This window comes from Halichoeres trimaculatus, unplaced genomic scaffold, assembly GCF_033239565.1.
Source record: "Halichoeres trimaculatus isolate MK-OKI-2021-1 unplaced genomic scaffold, fHalTri1.1 fHalTri1_scaffold_7, whole genome shotgun sequence".
Lineage (NCBI taxonomy): Eukaryota > Metazoa > Chordata > Actinopteri > Labriformes > Labridae > Halichoeres > Halichoeres trimaculatus.
Genome location: NW_027437185.1, coordinates 38,380,587 through 38,398,185, shown reverse-complemented (window position 1 = coordinate 38,398,185; position 17,599 = coordinate 38,380,587). Strand labels below are relative to the sequence as shown.

General features: G+C 38.1%; 1 protein-coding gene across 5 annotated transcripts in view; it reads left to right on the top strand.

The window, feature by feature from the left end:
• ldb2a (LIM domain binding 2a) overlaps positions 1-17,599 on the top strand; it is a 149,292-nt gene that overhangs the window by 28,205 nt on the left and 103,488 nt on the right. For all 5 annotated transcript variants that reach the window (XM_074673909.1, XM_074673907.1, XM_074673905.1 and 2 more), the window contains exon 2: positions 13,560-13,662. In XM_074673909.1, the coding sequence (XP_074530010.1) occupies positions 13,560-13,662 (103 nt within the window). The remainder of the gene's footprint in view (positions 1-13,559; positions 13,663-17,599) is intronic.

Here is a 17,599-nt window from a genome sequence, read left to right as displayed (position 1 = left end):
AAAAAAAAATATGACTTTAAGCAAAAACAGTTCCTCTGAATCTGATTTTATCATTTTTACTACACTGTAAAAAATGACATTTAAAGTGGTTTTAAACCAATGGACTCAAAAACAGAGAAAACATTGATGTCGACAACATAATGACTCATTCACTACAACAAAACTAGATTATCAAGTTTGGAAAATAAATATTTTAAATTAAGTTTGTGATGATATTTCATAATAAAAAACTTATTTCATCAGTTAACTCTCAAAACCTCTAGGAAGGTGAATTATTTCATACTTGTCATGTTTTTGTGGTCTACCATTTGACATTTTTATGGGACTGATTCTTTAATTGATAAAAATGGTATAAATACTTTGACACTAACAGAAATGCAAACTACATTTTTAAACAAACCAAAGAAAAAAACATGATGTTTTAACAAGTTTAAAGCTTAAATGTCACAGTTCCAGGAAGGAATAACAAGCTGAGAATTTGAGTTAAAAGCTTTTAAAATAATATCACATAATATCTATTTTTTGATTTTAATTCTATTTATTAATTTCTTGAATTTATTTATTTATATTTTTATCTATTTATTTTTTTATGTATTTTAGTTAAAATCTTCTAAAAAACATCACAAATCTGTCTTTAAATTTCATTTATTTATTTATCTACTTACTTTTATGTATTTTAAAAAAAGCTTTTAAAATATTATCACATAATATTTGTTATTTTTTTATTTTAATTTTTTTATTTTTTCTTAATTTTTGTATTTAAGTTATAAACATCTAAAATAATATCACATATCTTTTTTATTTTGATTTTAATTTTATTTAATTTATTTTTTGATTTGTTTGTTTTTATGTATTTAAGTGAAAGTTTTCAAAATAATATCAAAATATATTCATTTATTTTTTATTATTTATTTATATTCATTCATATTGATTTAAGTTAAAAGCTTTTCAAACAATTGATATTTTAATATATTTTATTATATATACACATTGAAGTTAAAACCTTTTAAAAGAATATCACGAAATATTTATTTATTTATTACTTATTTTATTTTTTTATGAAATAAAACCTGAAAAGGACAAAGGTTCAAATTGCTGAACACATTTTTTGGAGGAGCTTTCATTAGGTGTCTCTCAGTCATGCAATATGTCAATAGTCTGTTGATAAATTTATCATCCTTTGAAATTTCAGTAGCTTTAAAAAATATGTTTATTTGTCATAGACGTAGAAAATACAAACCAAACAAAAAAAAGCAAAACTAAAAAAAAAAAAAGCCCCTCCCCCACCCAGAAGGAAAAAACAACAACAACAACAACAAAATGAAGGAACACTAAGAGGACAGGTCTTTTGTGTGATAGCAACACATTGAAAACCTTTACTGAAGCCATTTTCATTTTGTTTGTTTTTGATTTGCAGAGAAGTTTCATCATTTTATAAATCAGCAGTAAAAAAATATATCTTGATTAATGTAAAATGTCCTTTTAAAGGATAAAATAATTTGAATATGCATATATTCAGACAGTGATAGGAAAATAGATCTGGTTTGTAGGAGGTCTCTTAAAGCATCTCGTGGCCCGCTCAGACAGAGCCTGTGGACGGCTGAGGATCCAAACATGCAGAGAGGCTGTGCTGCTGTTAAGTTGTTGTGCTCCTCTCTAACCTGAGGCTGTCTGAATCCTCCAACAGTAAAACTTTCCCTGGCCCACCGTGCAGGCTGCTGGGCTCGCTGCTATTCAGGAGCTGAATGGGGTTTCAGACGCTGGTAATTCTCCAAGGTCGGGCCCCAGACACGCCTACACTCTTGGAGGCTTTTCTGCCACAAGAGGCTGCAGGCAAAAAATATGGACCGACAAAAGCTTGGTGGGAAAAGGCTTCATGTTAAACATAGACATGTTGGTGGTTGATATACAGCAGGGGAAATGCTGGCTCCTCTTTCTGAAGAGTTTGTTATTAGATTCATATATAATGGAGGAGGAATTCACACCCTCCACGTACAGGAAAGCTTCTTTTGTGTTCGCTGTTTCCACATGGAGACATCGTTTCTGTACGCGCTGATTTAACCCTCCGCTCTGCTGCTGTTTGCTGAGGATCCTCCCTCCGCTGTCCCTCCAATCCTCCGGCTTTCCCCTGAATCCCCGGGGCCCGGCTGCTGCTGCTGATTTGTGGTTGGCTGGTGAGCAATTGACACATTGATAAATCCCCCCCAGATGAAGTGCGATCCGTTTGAATCAATAGAGCCTTATCGGCTGACGGCCGTCACGCCTGCGACCGTGTCGGTTCACCTCGGGTCCCTCTGAGTCTGCCTGATTTGTAGCGTCTGACAACAAACATCGTCACGCCATGTGGTTCGTCAGAGAGTCCGCGGGCGTGGATGAAGGCAGGACGCCGTCTGTCAGGGAGCGGGTTAGAGACGGAGACGTGGATGTGAAGAGGGGGAATCAGAGAGGAAAAGGCTGATTGGAGATAAAACAATTAAAATGTGTTTCTTTAACACGTCTCACTCTCAGAGCTCTGAACATTTCCTGCAGTCGTCAGAATCCAACCCTCCACATCCCACGAGCCCTCGCTGGGCCTGCTCGCCTTCAGCCAGAGGATTCGTATGGCTTGTGTCCACCGGCCAGGCTTTAGCTGTTCTCCAGCCCGCCTGGCTCGGCTCCAGCTTCTCCTCTGTCTTTAGATCCGAGCCAAAACTTGCCGGTCCACAGCTCAGCCAGCCGCGTTGTACAACTTGGCGAGGCGGCGGCCAAAAGCTTCCCAAAAGCTCCATTTTTGAAGGATTAATGGCTGCTGCTTCTAAATCGACTGTTCCTGGAAGCTTCCTGAGTAATATTTAGCTTTATTAGCTCCGACTGTTTCATCTGTGAATGATTCACAATGAAAGTGATTTGGAGAAAGCACCAAAACTTCCATCCTCTTCTTTTTTAATTGTTGTGAAAGCTGACGCTAACAGCTGCTCATGTCACGTGAAATGTGCTCGTTATTTCCAGGGGTGGACAAAAACTAAACAGTATCAACAACTGTTGGCGCTCGCCGTCAGCTCCGCTCGTGTAAAATACATGTTTGTTTGTTGCGAGCTGCCAAAATGAACTTTCAGAGCTTCAGCCGAACACGCCACTCTGTAAAAAACAGTTTCAGGAAGGAAGGATGAAATGAATCAGGAGTCAAACAAAGAAATTTGGAAACAAGTGAATTCACTGATACGCCGCTCCGATCAAAACGAGCTGGAGGTTAACGCTCGGCTGTGAAACAGAGGAGGAGGAAGAGAAAAACAGAGAAGTGAGAGCTTAGCTAAAACACTTTTCATTAAAAGAGAAAGAGGAAGCTTAATGAACGCGGCGTCGGTGAAACTCGGCGATGGGAGCCCTCAGGATGACAGCTCTCCAAAAGTCCTCTCCAGCTCCAAATCCAGCGCGGTTTGTGTCAAACGGGGATCACACTCCTTCATGAAATCCTCTTACCTGTTCCAGCAGCTGAGGAAGTTCAACACAGTCAATTAGTAAAAACTGTTTTTTTTTTTTAGCCGGGCAACAGGACGAGGACAGAAACGCTGAGGACGAAACGATGAGAGCAGAGGAACTGTTTCCTGCTGTTTCCACCAGAAAACTACAACATCTGCATCCAGACCATAAGTTTAATCACTGCTTTAAGGCTGAAACTGGCTCAACAGAAACACAACACTAAAGGAGCAGTACGTAAATGACATGCATTGACTCTATTTGGAGTCAAACGAGGGCTGCAGCTAACGATTATTCTAGTAATTGATTACTCTGACGACTTACGATACATCGATTAATCGGTAAAAAGGATGAGAATCCATAATAGTAAAATTCATAAATATTGTTTGTAGAGCTGAAACGATTCCTTGAATGATTCGAGGTACTCGATTACAAAAAATACTCGAGTAATTTTCTCCGCCTCGAGGAATCGTTTAATTTCAACAAAGATCAAAGAGTGGTATTTCAAATAGAGCTGATATTAAGAGAGTTTTCAGACCCCTCAAGCTACCTCTTATACAAAATAGCAATTAGCAACAAAGCTAGCTTCTTTTCTTGAGTTTGGAGACTAATGGGTTATTCTCTGAAACAGGTGATATTTGGGTCCGCAACATTTGATGAGATGAACAAGGCACAAAAAATGTGTCAAAGTGTGTTTACAGATGTTGGAGCTACCAAAGCAAGTGCTCTTATTGACATGCTGTACTAGAAAATTATATTTCTTAAAGAGAAAAAATTTAATTTGAAAAATAACTGCTCTTTAACCAAACAAAACTGTATTTTATCCGATTACTCGATTACTCGATGAGGTTTTCAGTAGAATACTCGAATACGAAAATATTCGATAGCTGCAGCCCTAATTGTTTGCTTAATGATATATACAAGGAAACCACATATTTCAACATAATTAAACTGAGCAGATGCTAAATTTATAAAGTATAAAAGTGAAATGAATCAACAGTTTGGACAAAACAACAGAAAATATCTTGTTTTATCATCAGATTAAGAACTTAGTGGACCAAAAAGACAAATCAATAAAAATGTATCCTCTATCTTTTCACCTGCAGGTCAAACAGTTCACCCCCTCTGCCCTGCCGCTATCTGTAGCAGCTAATGCTAACGCTAACGTTGGTTTAACATCGACGTTGGCTCCTCCCCTCGCTGTTGAGCTCCCATCTCGTCAATGAGCCCAACATGTTTGTGTTTCAGGAGCTGGATCACTGCAGTCGTGCTGCTGTGCCATCCAGGGTCATTTTTGTCACTTGACACGCTGTGAGCTTTTATTATTCACGTTTTAACTTGTTTCCCTCACATGCCGGCTCGGCTTCTCCTCCTCCACGCTGAGCTGTTTCCATGTGACGCATACAGCCTCACAGCCCAGGTAATTACACTCCAGTCCAGTAGGGGGCGGTAATGCAGCCTCACCTAGTTACCAACCACTAAATAATCCGACAAAGAGGAAGAAGACAAATAAACTGAAGAGAAACTAACACAGTCATGATGCAGCACAGAACATCCATTATGGAAAAAATGTCGGTGACGCTTTTACTAATCGTTTTTTATCGATTTTATGGATTCGTAGTTGCAGCCTTAAGTTACACACTTGAATTGAAATAATATCTTAATTTCATCAAATAGATCTAGAGTTTCATTTAGCAGATGCTTTTGTCCAAAGCGACAGACAACATGAGCAAAAATTTAGACGGAAGGAAAACCTTGGTGGGAAAAAGTGCTTCATGTTATTTGGCAGGTGCTGCCATTAGAGCTTTTATTTGTTTATTTGTTTATTTTAAATAATGCCGAATAATCTAACCAACTCACTACAATTAACTGCTGCAACAATTTACCTCAACCTTCAAACAATAGAGATGTATAGAACTACAGTGGCAAAGCTGTATATGAATATTAGACATCACAGTAAATAAACAGTAAATAAAGGTGAAATAATAAGTGGGGTTTTAAAATAATGCATTTACTTCTTGTAATTTGTAATGTGCTGGTGCTACACAGAATAAAATTACAGGTGATAGAAATTTGACCAATTTAATCTACTTCAGATTGACATTGAACATATGACAGTTTATGTTTCAGCTTAAGATATGTGCGAGCTCTGAATATGTACAAGAGTGGAAGTAAGAAGCTAAATTAGATATGATATTAAAAGTAATCATAAAAAACATTTATTCATGTTGATTTATTGTTTTTCTTTATTTACATGTCATGTGCAAAAAGTGTGCAACCCGAGATCCAGTTGTTGTGTTTAGAAAATAGAAAATCGTAACAGTTACAGAGCTGACAAATCTTTTTTCCAGCTCAATATTAAATAAAACACTCTTCTTTTTCTCCCACGTGTTGCAGATAAAATCTGCTACAGAAAAAAAACCTTTTTGGAAACAAAACTCAAGTTTTTCAGTCATCAAACCAAAAAACACAAAACCAAAAGTGTAAATCCCTGAGGTCCTCATAAATCAGACTGTAAAACATGAAATTAATCTCATTTTCAGGTTCACCAGAGTTACACAATAAAACACGTCATGATCTCTGACTTTTGTTGTAATTAAACTTCACAGATGACTCTGCATCATAACTTGTTTTTATAATTGAGACGGTTTGTTAAAAGTTTTGGTTTGAACCATATACAGACTGCTCATTTCTGTCTGTATTTAGGAAACAGAGAAACTCTTAATGTCCCATTTTAACTTAATATGAAAAATAAATGACATGTTATTGGTTTTAAAGATAGATTTTATTTCTTTGGCTCATAGACGACCGTGTGGAGCAGCTCATCTTTTCTACACATATTTACAGAGGGTTTTTACAAACAAAAACAGGAAAGGAAAAAATAAATGAGTCAATGATATTGGTTAAATAAAGACTAATTGGCACAGTAACGCCATTAAACGCAAAACAAAAATGTTTTAAAAGTAGGAACAGGTGTTTCAGGATTTTAACGTGATTTAATGTAAAAAACTCTTGTTGCAAAAGTCTGTCACTGTCTCCGTCCTGTTTTATTTTTCCTGTGGCTTTTATTTTGAAAGGGTGACGCAGCTCAGAGGAGCACACAGCTCAGAGGACGTTTGGGGGAAATGTTGTGTTTTCTGATATGACGACGCTTCAGTAACACCGTGAATTTCCTGGGTTATTTCTTCATGAGAAAAGTGACAGAATTTTGTGCACAGAAGTTTATTTTTTCAACTAAATATGATCAAACTTTGTGTTCATGAAGCAGGATGCTGTGAGGTTTGTGACTTTACCGATGGTAAGGTGGAGGATTTACTTTGGATTTGATCAGTTTGTTTGGTATCAGGATGTTCAGCTCAGGTTATAACTGAAAAGTTAGAGAGGCAGACAGTTTTCAGCTGAGGATCCTGAAGCATAACGAGCTTTTCTGCTTCGTTAAGATGAGTCTGTAGGAAACCTGACGATGGCTCGGCTCCTCTCACACAGACTGACGCTGCTGCAAACATCACAACAAACTCCAGAAATGTGAATTTATCTGTTAGAAAAACTTTATTTTGGAGGATTTCAGTCTTTATTCTACAGCTCCAACAGATGATGGTGTTTTTAATTAAACTTTTTATTCTCAGTTTTGGTGAAGAGTCAAATCAGCCCGTTACAGAAACGACTTCTTTAGTTTCCTGAGAATAAATAATGGAAATAATTTAGCTCATCGATGGTTGTAAAGAAACCTCAGACTCTTCAAGCCTCAGCGTCATTTATCCATCGATCCTTTCCTTCACAGCGACGTTAACACCATGTTTTTAAACGTTTTCTCTGATATTCCTGAGATTATTCTGTGTCTCAGATTAATTACACGTCCCTTTCTTTGTGGCTGCTTCAGGTTTGAGCTCTGTCTTTACCCACCTGAGGGTGTTTTGGGTGTTTTTTATCTGATGGTGTAAAGAAAGAGGCTTTATGCTGCGCTGCTCGTTCGGTCCCAGGAGAAAAGTCCTGTTTTGTTTTATGGCTCTGTAAAGATAAAATTGACTGATTGAGAGATGGACTGGAGCAGTGTCTGCAGGTCTCTGGAGGGCGTTTGTTGATAGTCTGAAAAATAGGACAGAGCCGGCGTCATCGTCTGAAGCTAAACACAGAAATTATTCTGGTTTCTGCGTTTTTGAGACTGGTTTTTGTGCGGTTAAAGCTGGATGACGTTCACAGATCCATCTGTTGGAGGCCTGGACGGCGTGTTTTAAGACCTGTTGTTTGATCATTTCACTGATTGACCTGACTGGAGATTATCATCATTATTAGTTAACTCCTAAACGTTGGATTTATTTAGTTCAGCTGCTGTGACACGTTTGGCTCTGTGTTTGATTTATAAATTTCAGAGTAAACCGTCGGAGGATTCGAAGGGCAAATATTTCAGACGTTGAAAGGCCGTCGCTGCAGCACCTCTGCTGCCGTTAGAGAAATATTTTACACTCTCAAATGTGAGAATTTGGGAATGTGCCACTTAAGTAATTGCACTTTCCTCCTTTTTAGAAACCAGAGCAGATGCACTGAGGAAAAGATCAGTTTGAGATGAAAGCGATCGTCGGTTGAAGAGAGGACAGAGTTCATCACAAACACCTGGTCCTGTTACTTTTAGACAAAACGTAGGAAAGACAGTCAGCGTACGTTTAGTGAATGAATCCACCCATCCTAACCTCATCCGTTGAGTTATGTTGAGTCTTCAGTTGGAGAAGATCTGACACGGTGTAAACGGCGCTCTGCAGACAGGAAGGATGGTTTTATGAGGTTTGTCAGGGATCTTTATAGTTCGAAGTTAGACTGACGAACATCCAGCTCATTCTGTGAACTATCAAAACACTACGACTGAAAACACATCACCTGTTTGAGCCCCCACCCCCATGAGTGTGTGTGTGTGAGTCTGTCTGCACTAGCTTTTCTTTTTTGTTTATTTTTTTTACTGTTTTTTGTTTTCTTTCCTAACATTTTATTTCACTCCTCGCTTAAATATTCCTCCTATGATTGTAATCTAATTTTTATGGTGTGACTGGTAAATGTCAGTTGGTGTAAATAGGGATGGGTTCGGAATTAGGTTCCTCTATAGATACGGACCAGAGGTGGACAGATTACAATTTTCTGGCCTCTCACCGATCTTTAAAAAGACGATTGTTAGTTTTTATTTGTTTTAACCGAGGGCATATACCTTCAATTTTCCAATCTTATTTTATTGGAAATCATTGAACAAAACCTGTGAAACAATAAAATCGTTGTGTTTTAACTTAAACAACCAATAAAGTGTCTTGAGTTTTAGGTCTCAGAGCAAAAAAACCTTCCCAGAGGGGTTAAAGATCAGTTTCAGTTTAAGGATGGGCCATCACCCATCCCTGACCACCAATACCCCAAAATGATGGAAATCGGCACCGATCGATCAGCTGGCCAATCCATCGGTACATGTCTCGTACCGACCAAACAGTACTGGAAGTACTGGGTACCAATTCAGGTTAAAGCAAAAGGTGCCAAGTTTAGGTTCCTCAGCGCATCCTTGTGACAGTGAGGGAGTAGAAGAGTAGGAGATTTTCCATGCTGGACATGAACACAGCACTACAAGTTTATATATAGAAGAAAAAAAACATTAAATATGTTAAATTGAAAAACAAAGAGATTTGATTAATAGACAAATGGATATTATTTTAGCACATAAACACAAAAAGCACCAAAACTTACTACTGTTGAGTACTGGTGAGTACTGATACTGTATCAGAGGTCAAAGCATCATGATTTACTGCTTTATTAATATTTTTTCATATATATATATATATATATATATATATATATATATATATATATATATATATATATATATATATATTAGAGCATAACCGATATGGGATTTTTGGGGCTGATGCCGATACTGATACTGGGGGCAAAAAAAGCCGATATCCAATATATCGGCTGATATATATAATAAATTCATTGATATACACAGGATATATACTGTATATAAACACAAATCATCATAATATCCATATGGTTCAAGACAGAGACAGAACACTACTAAACTGAAACAAGGAACTTTAACTATAAAACTGTCAACATAAGAACTGTTGTGTAAACCAATGATAAATAAGAACAAGCTGTAAACACAATAATAAATAAAGAAGTCAAACTTTAAACACAGTAAGTATAAAAAAAGTCAAACTGTAAACACACAATGAGCAACTTACACAACGTTAAAGCGCTGTATTACAGTCTTACATTAGATAATGGTGGACGTGTGAATTAACAGTAGCATAAATCTCTGTTTATCTCTCAAAAAAGCAACTTACACAAGGTTAAAACCTTGTTCTATGGTCTTACATTAGATAATGGTGGAGTGAGAGGGTGGGCACTCAGGCAGCGTGCAGCCCAACACACAGACACACAGAAACAGGAGCAACAGAATCTCTGCACAGCAAACATTTTTATAATCAGCTACATTTTGGCCGATGTTAATTAATCGGTGACAGGCATAATCGGACCCGATTAATCGGCCCGACCAATTAATTGGCCTGATTAATCGGCCCGACCAATTAATTGGCCTGATTAATCGGCCCGACCAATTAATCGGTCGGGCTCTAATGTGTATATATATATAAAACTTAAGACCAGTTGAAAAAGTGCTAGAATATACCAGAATTTTGCACATTTAGACCTAAATGAGGTTTGAAGTAGAGCTACAATATGCTGTAACAAGAAGGGGCAGTGTGACAAAAAACAGTTGGAACTTGTCATCAAAAAAAAAATTGAAACAGGTTGTTGATCAGCTGATCAAAAGTTTCAGACCACTGGCTATTAGAGACAAAATCACCTCGAGGTTTTCATTTTCTGTCACACGGTCATACCCTCCTGATGGCTGCTCTGTTTATGTATATATTATATATAGTATGGAAGAAAAGAGGAATCAGTCCGTCCATCCGTCCGTCCGTCCGTCCGTCCGTCTGTCTGAGGGTCTTGAGGCGGTGAAAGTGTGGGGCTGGTTCGTGTGGATGGTTTGTGCTGACAGCAGAGAAAGGAGCCAGGTCAGAGGAGCTCCATTAAAACTGCCTTTGTCTGTCAGTGACGGCTTTAGTCGTGTTTTAGTGTCTGACACGCCGTACTGTCCACACTCCAACACAGCCAGCTCTGGATCCAGACCTGACCCGTGTTTCCCGTGTTTCCCTCGTCATACAGTGGCTCACTTCTTGCAGGAGTTCAGAGCGAGACGTTGGGCCCTGAACAAAAGGCTCTTGTCTTGGGTCACGCTCCATAGAGCTAAAAACACCGTCCTACAGCTGATGATGATGATGAGCTGCACTGACTCCAGAAACACTGGCCGTCTCAGTCTCGTTTTGACCCTGAACTCCTCACAGAACAGGGCCCAGGTCTCACTTCACTCCTTGCCTCAGACTTGCGCCTCCTCTCTCCTTGAGTGTCCGTCTCCTCCCTGGTCCTGATAAAAGCGGACCAGCTGGGGCTCCCCAGTCCCGCTTGTTGGTCTTGACGCTGCTCAGTGGTGACAACGCTAATTGTCAACATCTGGGAAGTGCACGCCGTCCCTCAGCCCTGCTCGATGAGAGTCAGTGATCTGTCATAACGTGTCACAGGAAATCAGCATCATCCACTCATCAGGGGGTGGAGGGGTCCTGCCATGGTCGGGGTTTTAGTGAGGAGGGGGAGAGGGTGAGGCTGGAGTCACGTCAGGACAGAGACCAAGGACAGGAGGACAGGAGGACAGGAGGACAGGAGGACAGGAGGACAGGAGGACAGGAGGACAGGAGGAGGCGACCATAGCTCCTGTTGCTCCTAACGACCAGCAAACATACAACTTGCTGATATTTCCTCTTTACCTGTGACTCCTGGTTAAACTAGTGTAAATAGTGTCACTTTGATGTTTCTTTCACAAAAATTGTCACTCCTTTTTTTCAAGTTTGAGTCCTTTGTTTAAGTTTTTGTTTGTGAGCTGGGTCGGTAAAAAGTTAAGATGTCAGATCCCTGGATAAATCTTGAAAACTGACTCACATGTGATTTAAAGTTTTTGGGAAGATATGGCTCCAGATAAAGTCTGTGGACATCATCATATAACTTTTTCATTTGGTCTGGAGTTAAAAAAGCTAATCAAAAATCCCCAAAATGGGGAAATATTAAGGAATCCCAATTTAAATTGAATTAGCGCCCCAATAATCATAAAAAGATCAAACCTGGAGAAAAGCAAACTGTCCCAGCCCTGATTTCCAGACACACCAAGCATCGCTGAAGCTCTTCCAATGTGGCCTTGGTGTCTGCTGTTAGCTCTGTTAGCCATGTCTGTGAATAGCATGATGCTACTCTACCTTCTGGTATCCCCTCTGTTGCTGGGTTAGCACAGCTAGCTCGTCCATCTTATTGGAGATAGATCTTACGTTCCCAATAACGATGGATGGAAGGACAGGTCCATGTCGTCACTTCTTAGCTCACACCTGAGAACCAGCACGTCATCCTCACCTCCTTCTCCTCACCTTGTGGGAAACATCCGGCCTAGCACCAGTTAGCATTGACATGCTACAGGCTGCTAACAGCTGATTTCACATGTAAACAATGCAGCCATGGTTACATGTAGGATCTCCAGACAAACACAGGAGAAAAGTAGTAAAAATATCACTGAAGACACAAAAAGTTTGGTGTCCATGACCAACAAATGAGCCAAACAAAGTAATGATCCACTCCAGATACAAAGATGACGAAAAAGAGACCAAAAAAGTACAAGAAACGGACAAAAAAAAGAGAGCTGCTGCAACAGGACGCCATAGCCAACAGGGCGGGTCCTAGTAATTTTTTACATTATTAACCTTATTTCTGTTTCATTTCTAACTCCTGTAACTGTCTGATGAGTGATGGTAACTTAAAATTCCTCACTGGGATTAATAAAGTTTTTCTGATTTAGATTCTGAGCAGAACAGGAAGTCATGCTCTGAAACAACATTCAGATATCCAGTGACTTTCAAAGTAAAATAAAATAAAAATATAAAAATAAAAAAATAAAAATAAAATAAAATAAAATAGAAATAAAAATATAAAAATAAAATAAAATAAAAATAATAATAGTAATAATAAAAAACAATAATAAAAAACAATAATAAAAATAAAAATTAAATTAAAAAGTTTCAACCAAAGTTAATGCTGTGACTGCAGCTGAATACAGAAAAATATAATAGGCACCGTATTCATTATCTTTCATTCACAGTGACTTCTTGATATCAGGTCGTCTTAATAACTTTCATTTGAGTTTGGATGTTTTTTTTTACAGTCATTAAAATCTCATAACTTTTAGAGATTCAGCTTAAAACTTTCCTCACGTGTCGTATAAAGTCGATGCAGACCTGGATTATGAAGGTGCTGAACCTCAGCTTGTAGCTGGAGCTCGTAGGAGCTGAAGTCTGATCTCAGGATCAGGTTTAGTGTTGACCAGCAGCAGGAGGACTGAGATCATAGACTGGATCCAGATTCATAGACTCCTGCTTTAATTTCTTTGTGTAGGGTTCCCCTTTGTCTTTATCTGTCCGTTCTTACTGTGACGTCTTTTCAGGGCCTGTTTGACGCTTCATACCTGTTCAGTCAAAGTCAAACCTATGAGGTTAAATTTGTGCCACCAGAAACTGAATTTGAAAAGCATAATGTGTAATGGAATTTAATGTTTTGATATGTACTTTTTTTATTTATTTATTTATTATTATTATTATTGAATTTAAAATTGTACATTAACTATGAAAACTCAACTATTTTTTATACTTTAAATTTAAAAATAAAGAATTCAATTTCAATTCAAAGCGCCACAACCATTATATCATCTTGTGCCCGTCAGGGAGACTAATCAAGCACAGATTCACAAACACCACAATATCTGAAGCAGGTCATCAGTATAATTTAATGTTGAATTTTTGTAGATAAATACAAAAGAACAAGAGAACAAACCTTAGTGGTGAAAATTCACCAGCATTTGAAATAAAAAGGAAACAGAGAGTTTATATTCTGAAAGGAACAACCCACAGTGTTTTAAAATGGTTTAAAAAAATCATTTTCTGTGTAAAAATCATTGATGGATTTCTTTCTTTTCACAGGAAAGTGACAGTTTGTGGTGGGACGCCTTCGCCACAGAGTTTTTTGAGGAGGACGCCACGCTCACGCTCTCCTTCTGCCTGGAAGACGGACCAAAGAGATACAGTGAGTTCAGATTCAAGTCGTATTCCAAACAAAGCAGTTTTATTTTATTTTTATTTTTATATATTTCCTGCTGGCTTTCAACACAGCTGTCGTTCATTTTAGTATCTAAAGTTTTCTTAAAGGGCATATTGCAGGTTAAAGACAACTGTTAAGAAACTGACAGGAAAATAACTTAAAGACAACATCCTGAAAGAAATCCCTAAATTAATAAACCACAGGGTCTCCTGGAGACGGTTTAGTACGAGTTTTTGTACTTCCATATTAAAAACAGGCATTTGAACGTGACGTCACAGTCGGGAGTCCCTCTGCGTCTGCCTCAGTTTAAATAAACATGGATCAGATCAGGGGTCTGAACCTTTACTTTTCAAAGAGCCGTTTTTCCTCAGCCCACCTGGATGAAAGTCATTCAGGAGCCACAAAATCTACTTTATCCTTATATTAAGACAAAAAAGTGTATAATCTAGAAAATAATTATCTAAATGAGAAGTTTTTTTGTTTAAAAAACTGTAGGTGTGATTTCTTGGTTTTTATTTTTAATAAATTTGCAAATTTAAAAGAAAAGAATTGTAATGTCATGTATTTTATAAATAAGAAAAAATTATGAAATTTCAATAAGTTGGAAATTTAAAAAAAATGCAAAATTAAAAAAAGATTAAATTAAAAGATGTGCAAAATTTCAAAAAAAATGCTGAAATGTCATAAATCTGCAAAAAAAAAAAAAAAAAACCTAAATAATGCAATTTCAAAATTTTGCTTGATTTCCAAGAACTGTAAAAAAAAAAAAAAAAAAAAAAGAGGGAGATTTATATAAAAAAATTCAAAAACTTTGCTAAATGTTCAAAAAATGTGGAATTCTTTTTCTTAATTTGCAAAAATGTCAAAAAATTGAAAATTAAAAATAATCCAAAAATGCCAAAAAAATCACATTAATTAAAAAGCTTTATTTCAAGAGGTGATGCATTTTTAGTACAAAATGTTTTATTATGATTTTACTTAGTGTCTCTGCCATTATCATTAATATCCTCTGAAAAATTTAATTTGAATCTCTGACAATCCTTGTTTACGTCTGTCACCGGCAGCTGGGTTAGAGGCCGCTGCTGCCTGTGAAGCTGGAGTTATCTAACGGGAAAGTAGTCGCATCAGTCTGACCCGGACCTGGCTCGGTATCCCATCCTGAACTCCATCCATAGACTTTGTAAAATAGACTCCATCATATCAATCTTCCTGTTGAGAAACAGGCACCACGGACCACTGCGTTTTTTGAGACCGATGCAGAAATAAAGTCCCGACTTGTCAGCTGCGCAGAAACGAATCCGAGCAGGAAAGCTAACTCAGAGGGTCTGAAAAAGTTAATATTTCTGCATCCATCCATCCAAACACATCTGATTCATCTCAACGGATGATCAAATTAAATAAAACTGAGGAAAAAACACAATAAACACGACCCAAAATGCCTGATTTCACTCATGACAACCTGTTATTCACTTTATCTCAAAGCGGAGTAAAGGAACGCGAGTCCCTTTTGTGACGTCAAATGACGCGATGCTGAAAAAAAAGAGTGTTTTAAACAGCTTTACTGAAAACAGCCACTTCTTCCTCTAAATTTGTGCCTTTTTTTGTTGAATATCAAACAAAATCAGTGATTGACTTAATCTACTGCCTTTATTTGACCATGTTAGGTGTTAATCTAGAAAAAAATTTAACCTGCAATATGCCCTTAAACTCCTTCACAGTCACGTCCCTCAGTCTGTGTTTTTCAGATCTTAAACAGATTCTCAGTAGTTGGTTTTTCCACTTTGCTACAACCTGCTTTTTCCACTCCCAGTTAAATATATCCATTTCTGACATTTCCTCCTGAAACACTCTTTAAACAGCTCAGAGAGAAAACGTGTTAACCTGACGAGATAAAAACATCTCTTCCTCTGAGTCAAACCTCTCTGCATTGTACTCCAGTGTTTCTCTGTTTCTCTGTTTGTCTGTGGGAGAATTGGCGTCTCCAACAGTGGTCGTCTCTTTTTACATGATAACAATGGTGAAACACACACACACACACACACACACACACACACACATATACATGGTGCTGTTGAGGTTTTTCTGAAAAATCATCCGAGGCCATCGAGGATTTCCAGGAAGCGTAAAGACCTGAGCAGAGACGGTGAAAGGATTGTGTTGATCGTCATTGAGACACTTGACGAACGTCTGCGTTTGTGTGAAACGTGATGTTGGTGCTTTGTGTTGTCGTGGCTCCTCCTGGACCTGGATCAGCTGGAGTCCGGACCAGCAGGTCTGCAGCTCGGGTACGAGCTCCTGGGCAGAAAACGACGGCGCAGACGCTGTTATCCAGTTTGTGCTTCGTCCCTTTCATCTCATCTGCATAGGTCCATGTTTTGATATCTGAAACATATTGAATATCACAGAGACACAGATAAGAACGTGGTGCTCTGAAATGAGCAGATGTGTGTGTGTGTGTGAGTGTGTGTGTGTGTGATTCAGCTCAGTCATGGAGCAGAAACACAGACAGAGGAGGGAGAGCAGTGGAGGATTGTTGTGCGCTGGGCTCTGGTTTGCTTTTCAAATGTAAAAATAAAAATCCCCAGCGGTGTAGAGACGGTAACCCTGTTCCCTCGGGAACGGGCGGCTTAACACCATGGCGATGATGACTCACCGTCAGTCGCAAGCGTTCCTCGATTCACATTCAGGTGTGCTAAGTTGCACACACACACACACACACACACAAAAAACATTATTCAGGAAAAAAAAACCTCTACTCATGAACCTACAGCTGAGGATTTGCTTCAACAACACAACAGATTCAAACATCCACATGTTGATGATTTATCTGCTCCTTTGTTATCAGCGCTGTGTATCATTAAATACAGGTCGGTGTGTGTGTGTGTGTGTGTGTGTGTCTGCTCTAAAGTCTTTGGGAAATGAAAATTATAATCCAGGCTCCTGCTCTGACACATTTTTGCCTTTACAGTTTGTGTAGTAGCTGCCTACCAGCTGGCGTCAGGGCGAGAAGTTTTATTTTTAGTTTAATGTGAACTCTTCGTGTCAAACTCTCTTTTCACCGACACAAACCTGAAGCACTGAATCCTTTTCAAAACTTTCTTATCTAAATGGAAACAAACAAAAAAACATATTTTCAGTATTGATTATTCTGCCTTTCAATAAAAATGATCAACAAACAGAAAGTAGAGTTACAGATGAAAGTCTAACTTCCAAAAGCCCAGGGCTGCTTTTTCCCGTCGGTTTGATTCTTCTGGAAACTTAAAAACCCTGAAATGTTGAGTTTTCTTTTATTGATGAGTGAAAAAAATAATCAGCATTGTTGGTTTTATTTATCATGTAGGTACATTTCCCATAACCCAAACCAGAATAAGCAGATTTTACTTCTTCATCATCTCTTTATCAACATGATGCAGTTTCAAAATCAGAGTTCTTCAAATAAAATCAGAAAATAACTTAAAAGTCGTTTTGAACTGAATTAATTGGAGCAAATGTGTAAGAAATCAGTCACAGCCTTTAAAGTCCCTATGAGGAGTTTCTAAGTGATCTAGAAAAAGTCTCTTCTAGATATCTGCCTGATCTTCATCCACACTTTCAAATCAGATTATCAGCAACAATATCACAGATTACAGGTTATTTCAAAATGTGACTTAGTAGCTTGGACACTGGAGCCAAACTGTCAGACAGCAAAAGGACAGAAGAGCAGAAGAAAGAGAAACAGGAGAGAGATAGAGCACAAGCTAAAGGCTAAAACACAAGCTAAAGCCTAAAATAGGAGCTAAAGGCTAAAACACAAGCAAAGGCTAGAACATAAGCCAAAGGCTTAAACATTAGATAAAGGCTAAAATACAAGCTAAAGGCTATAACACAAGCGAGGCGCTTAAAGACAAGCTAAAGGCTTAAACATAAGCTAAGGCTAAAGGCT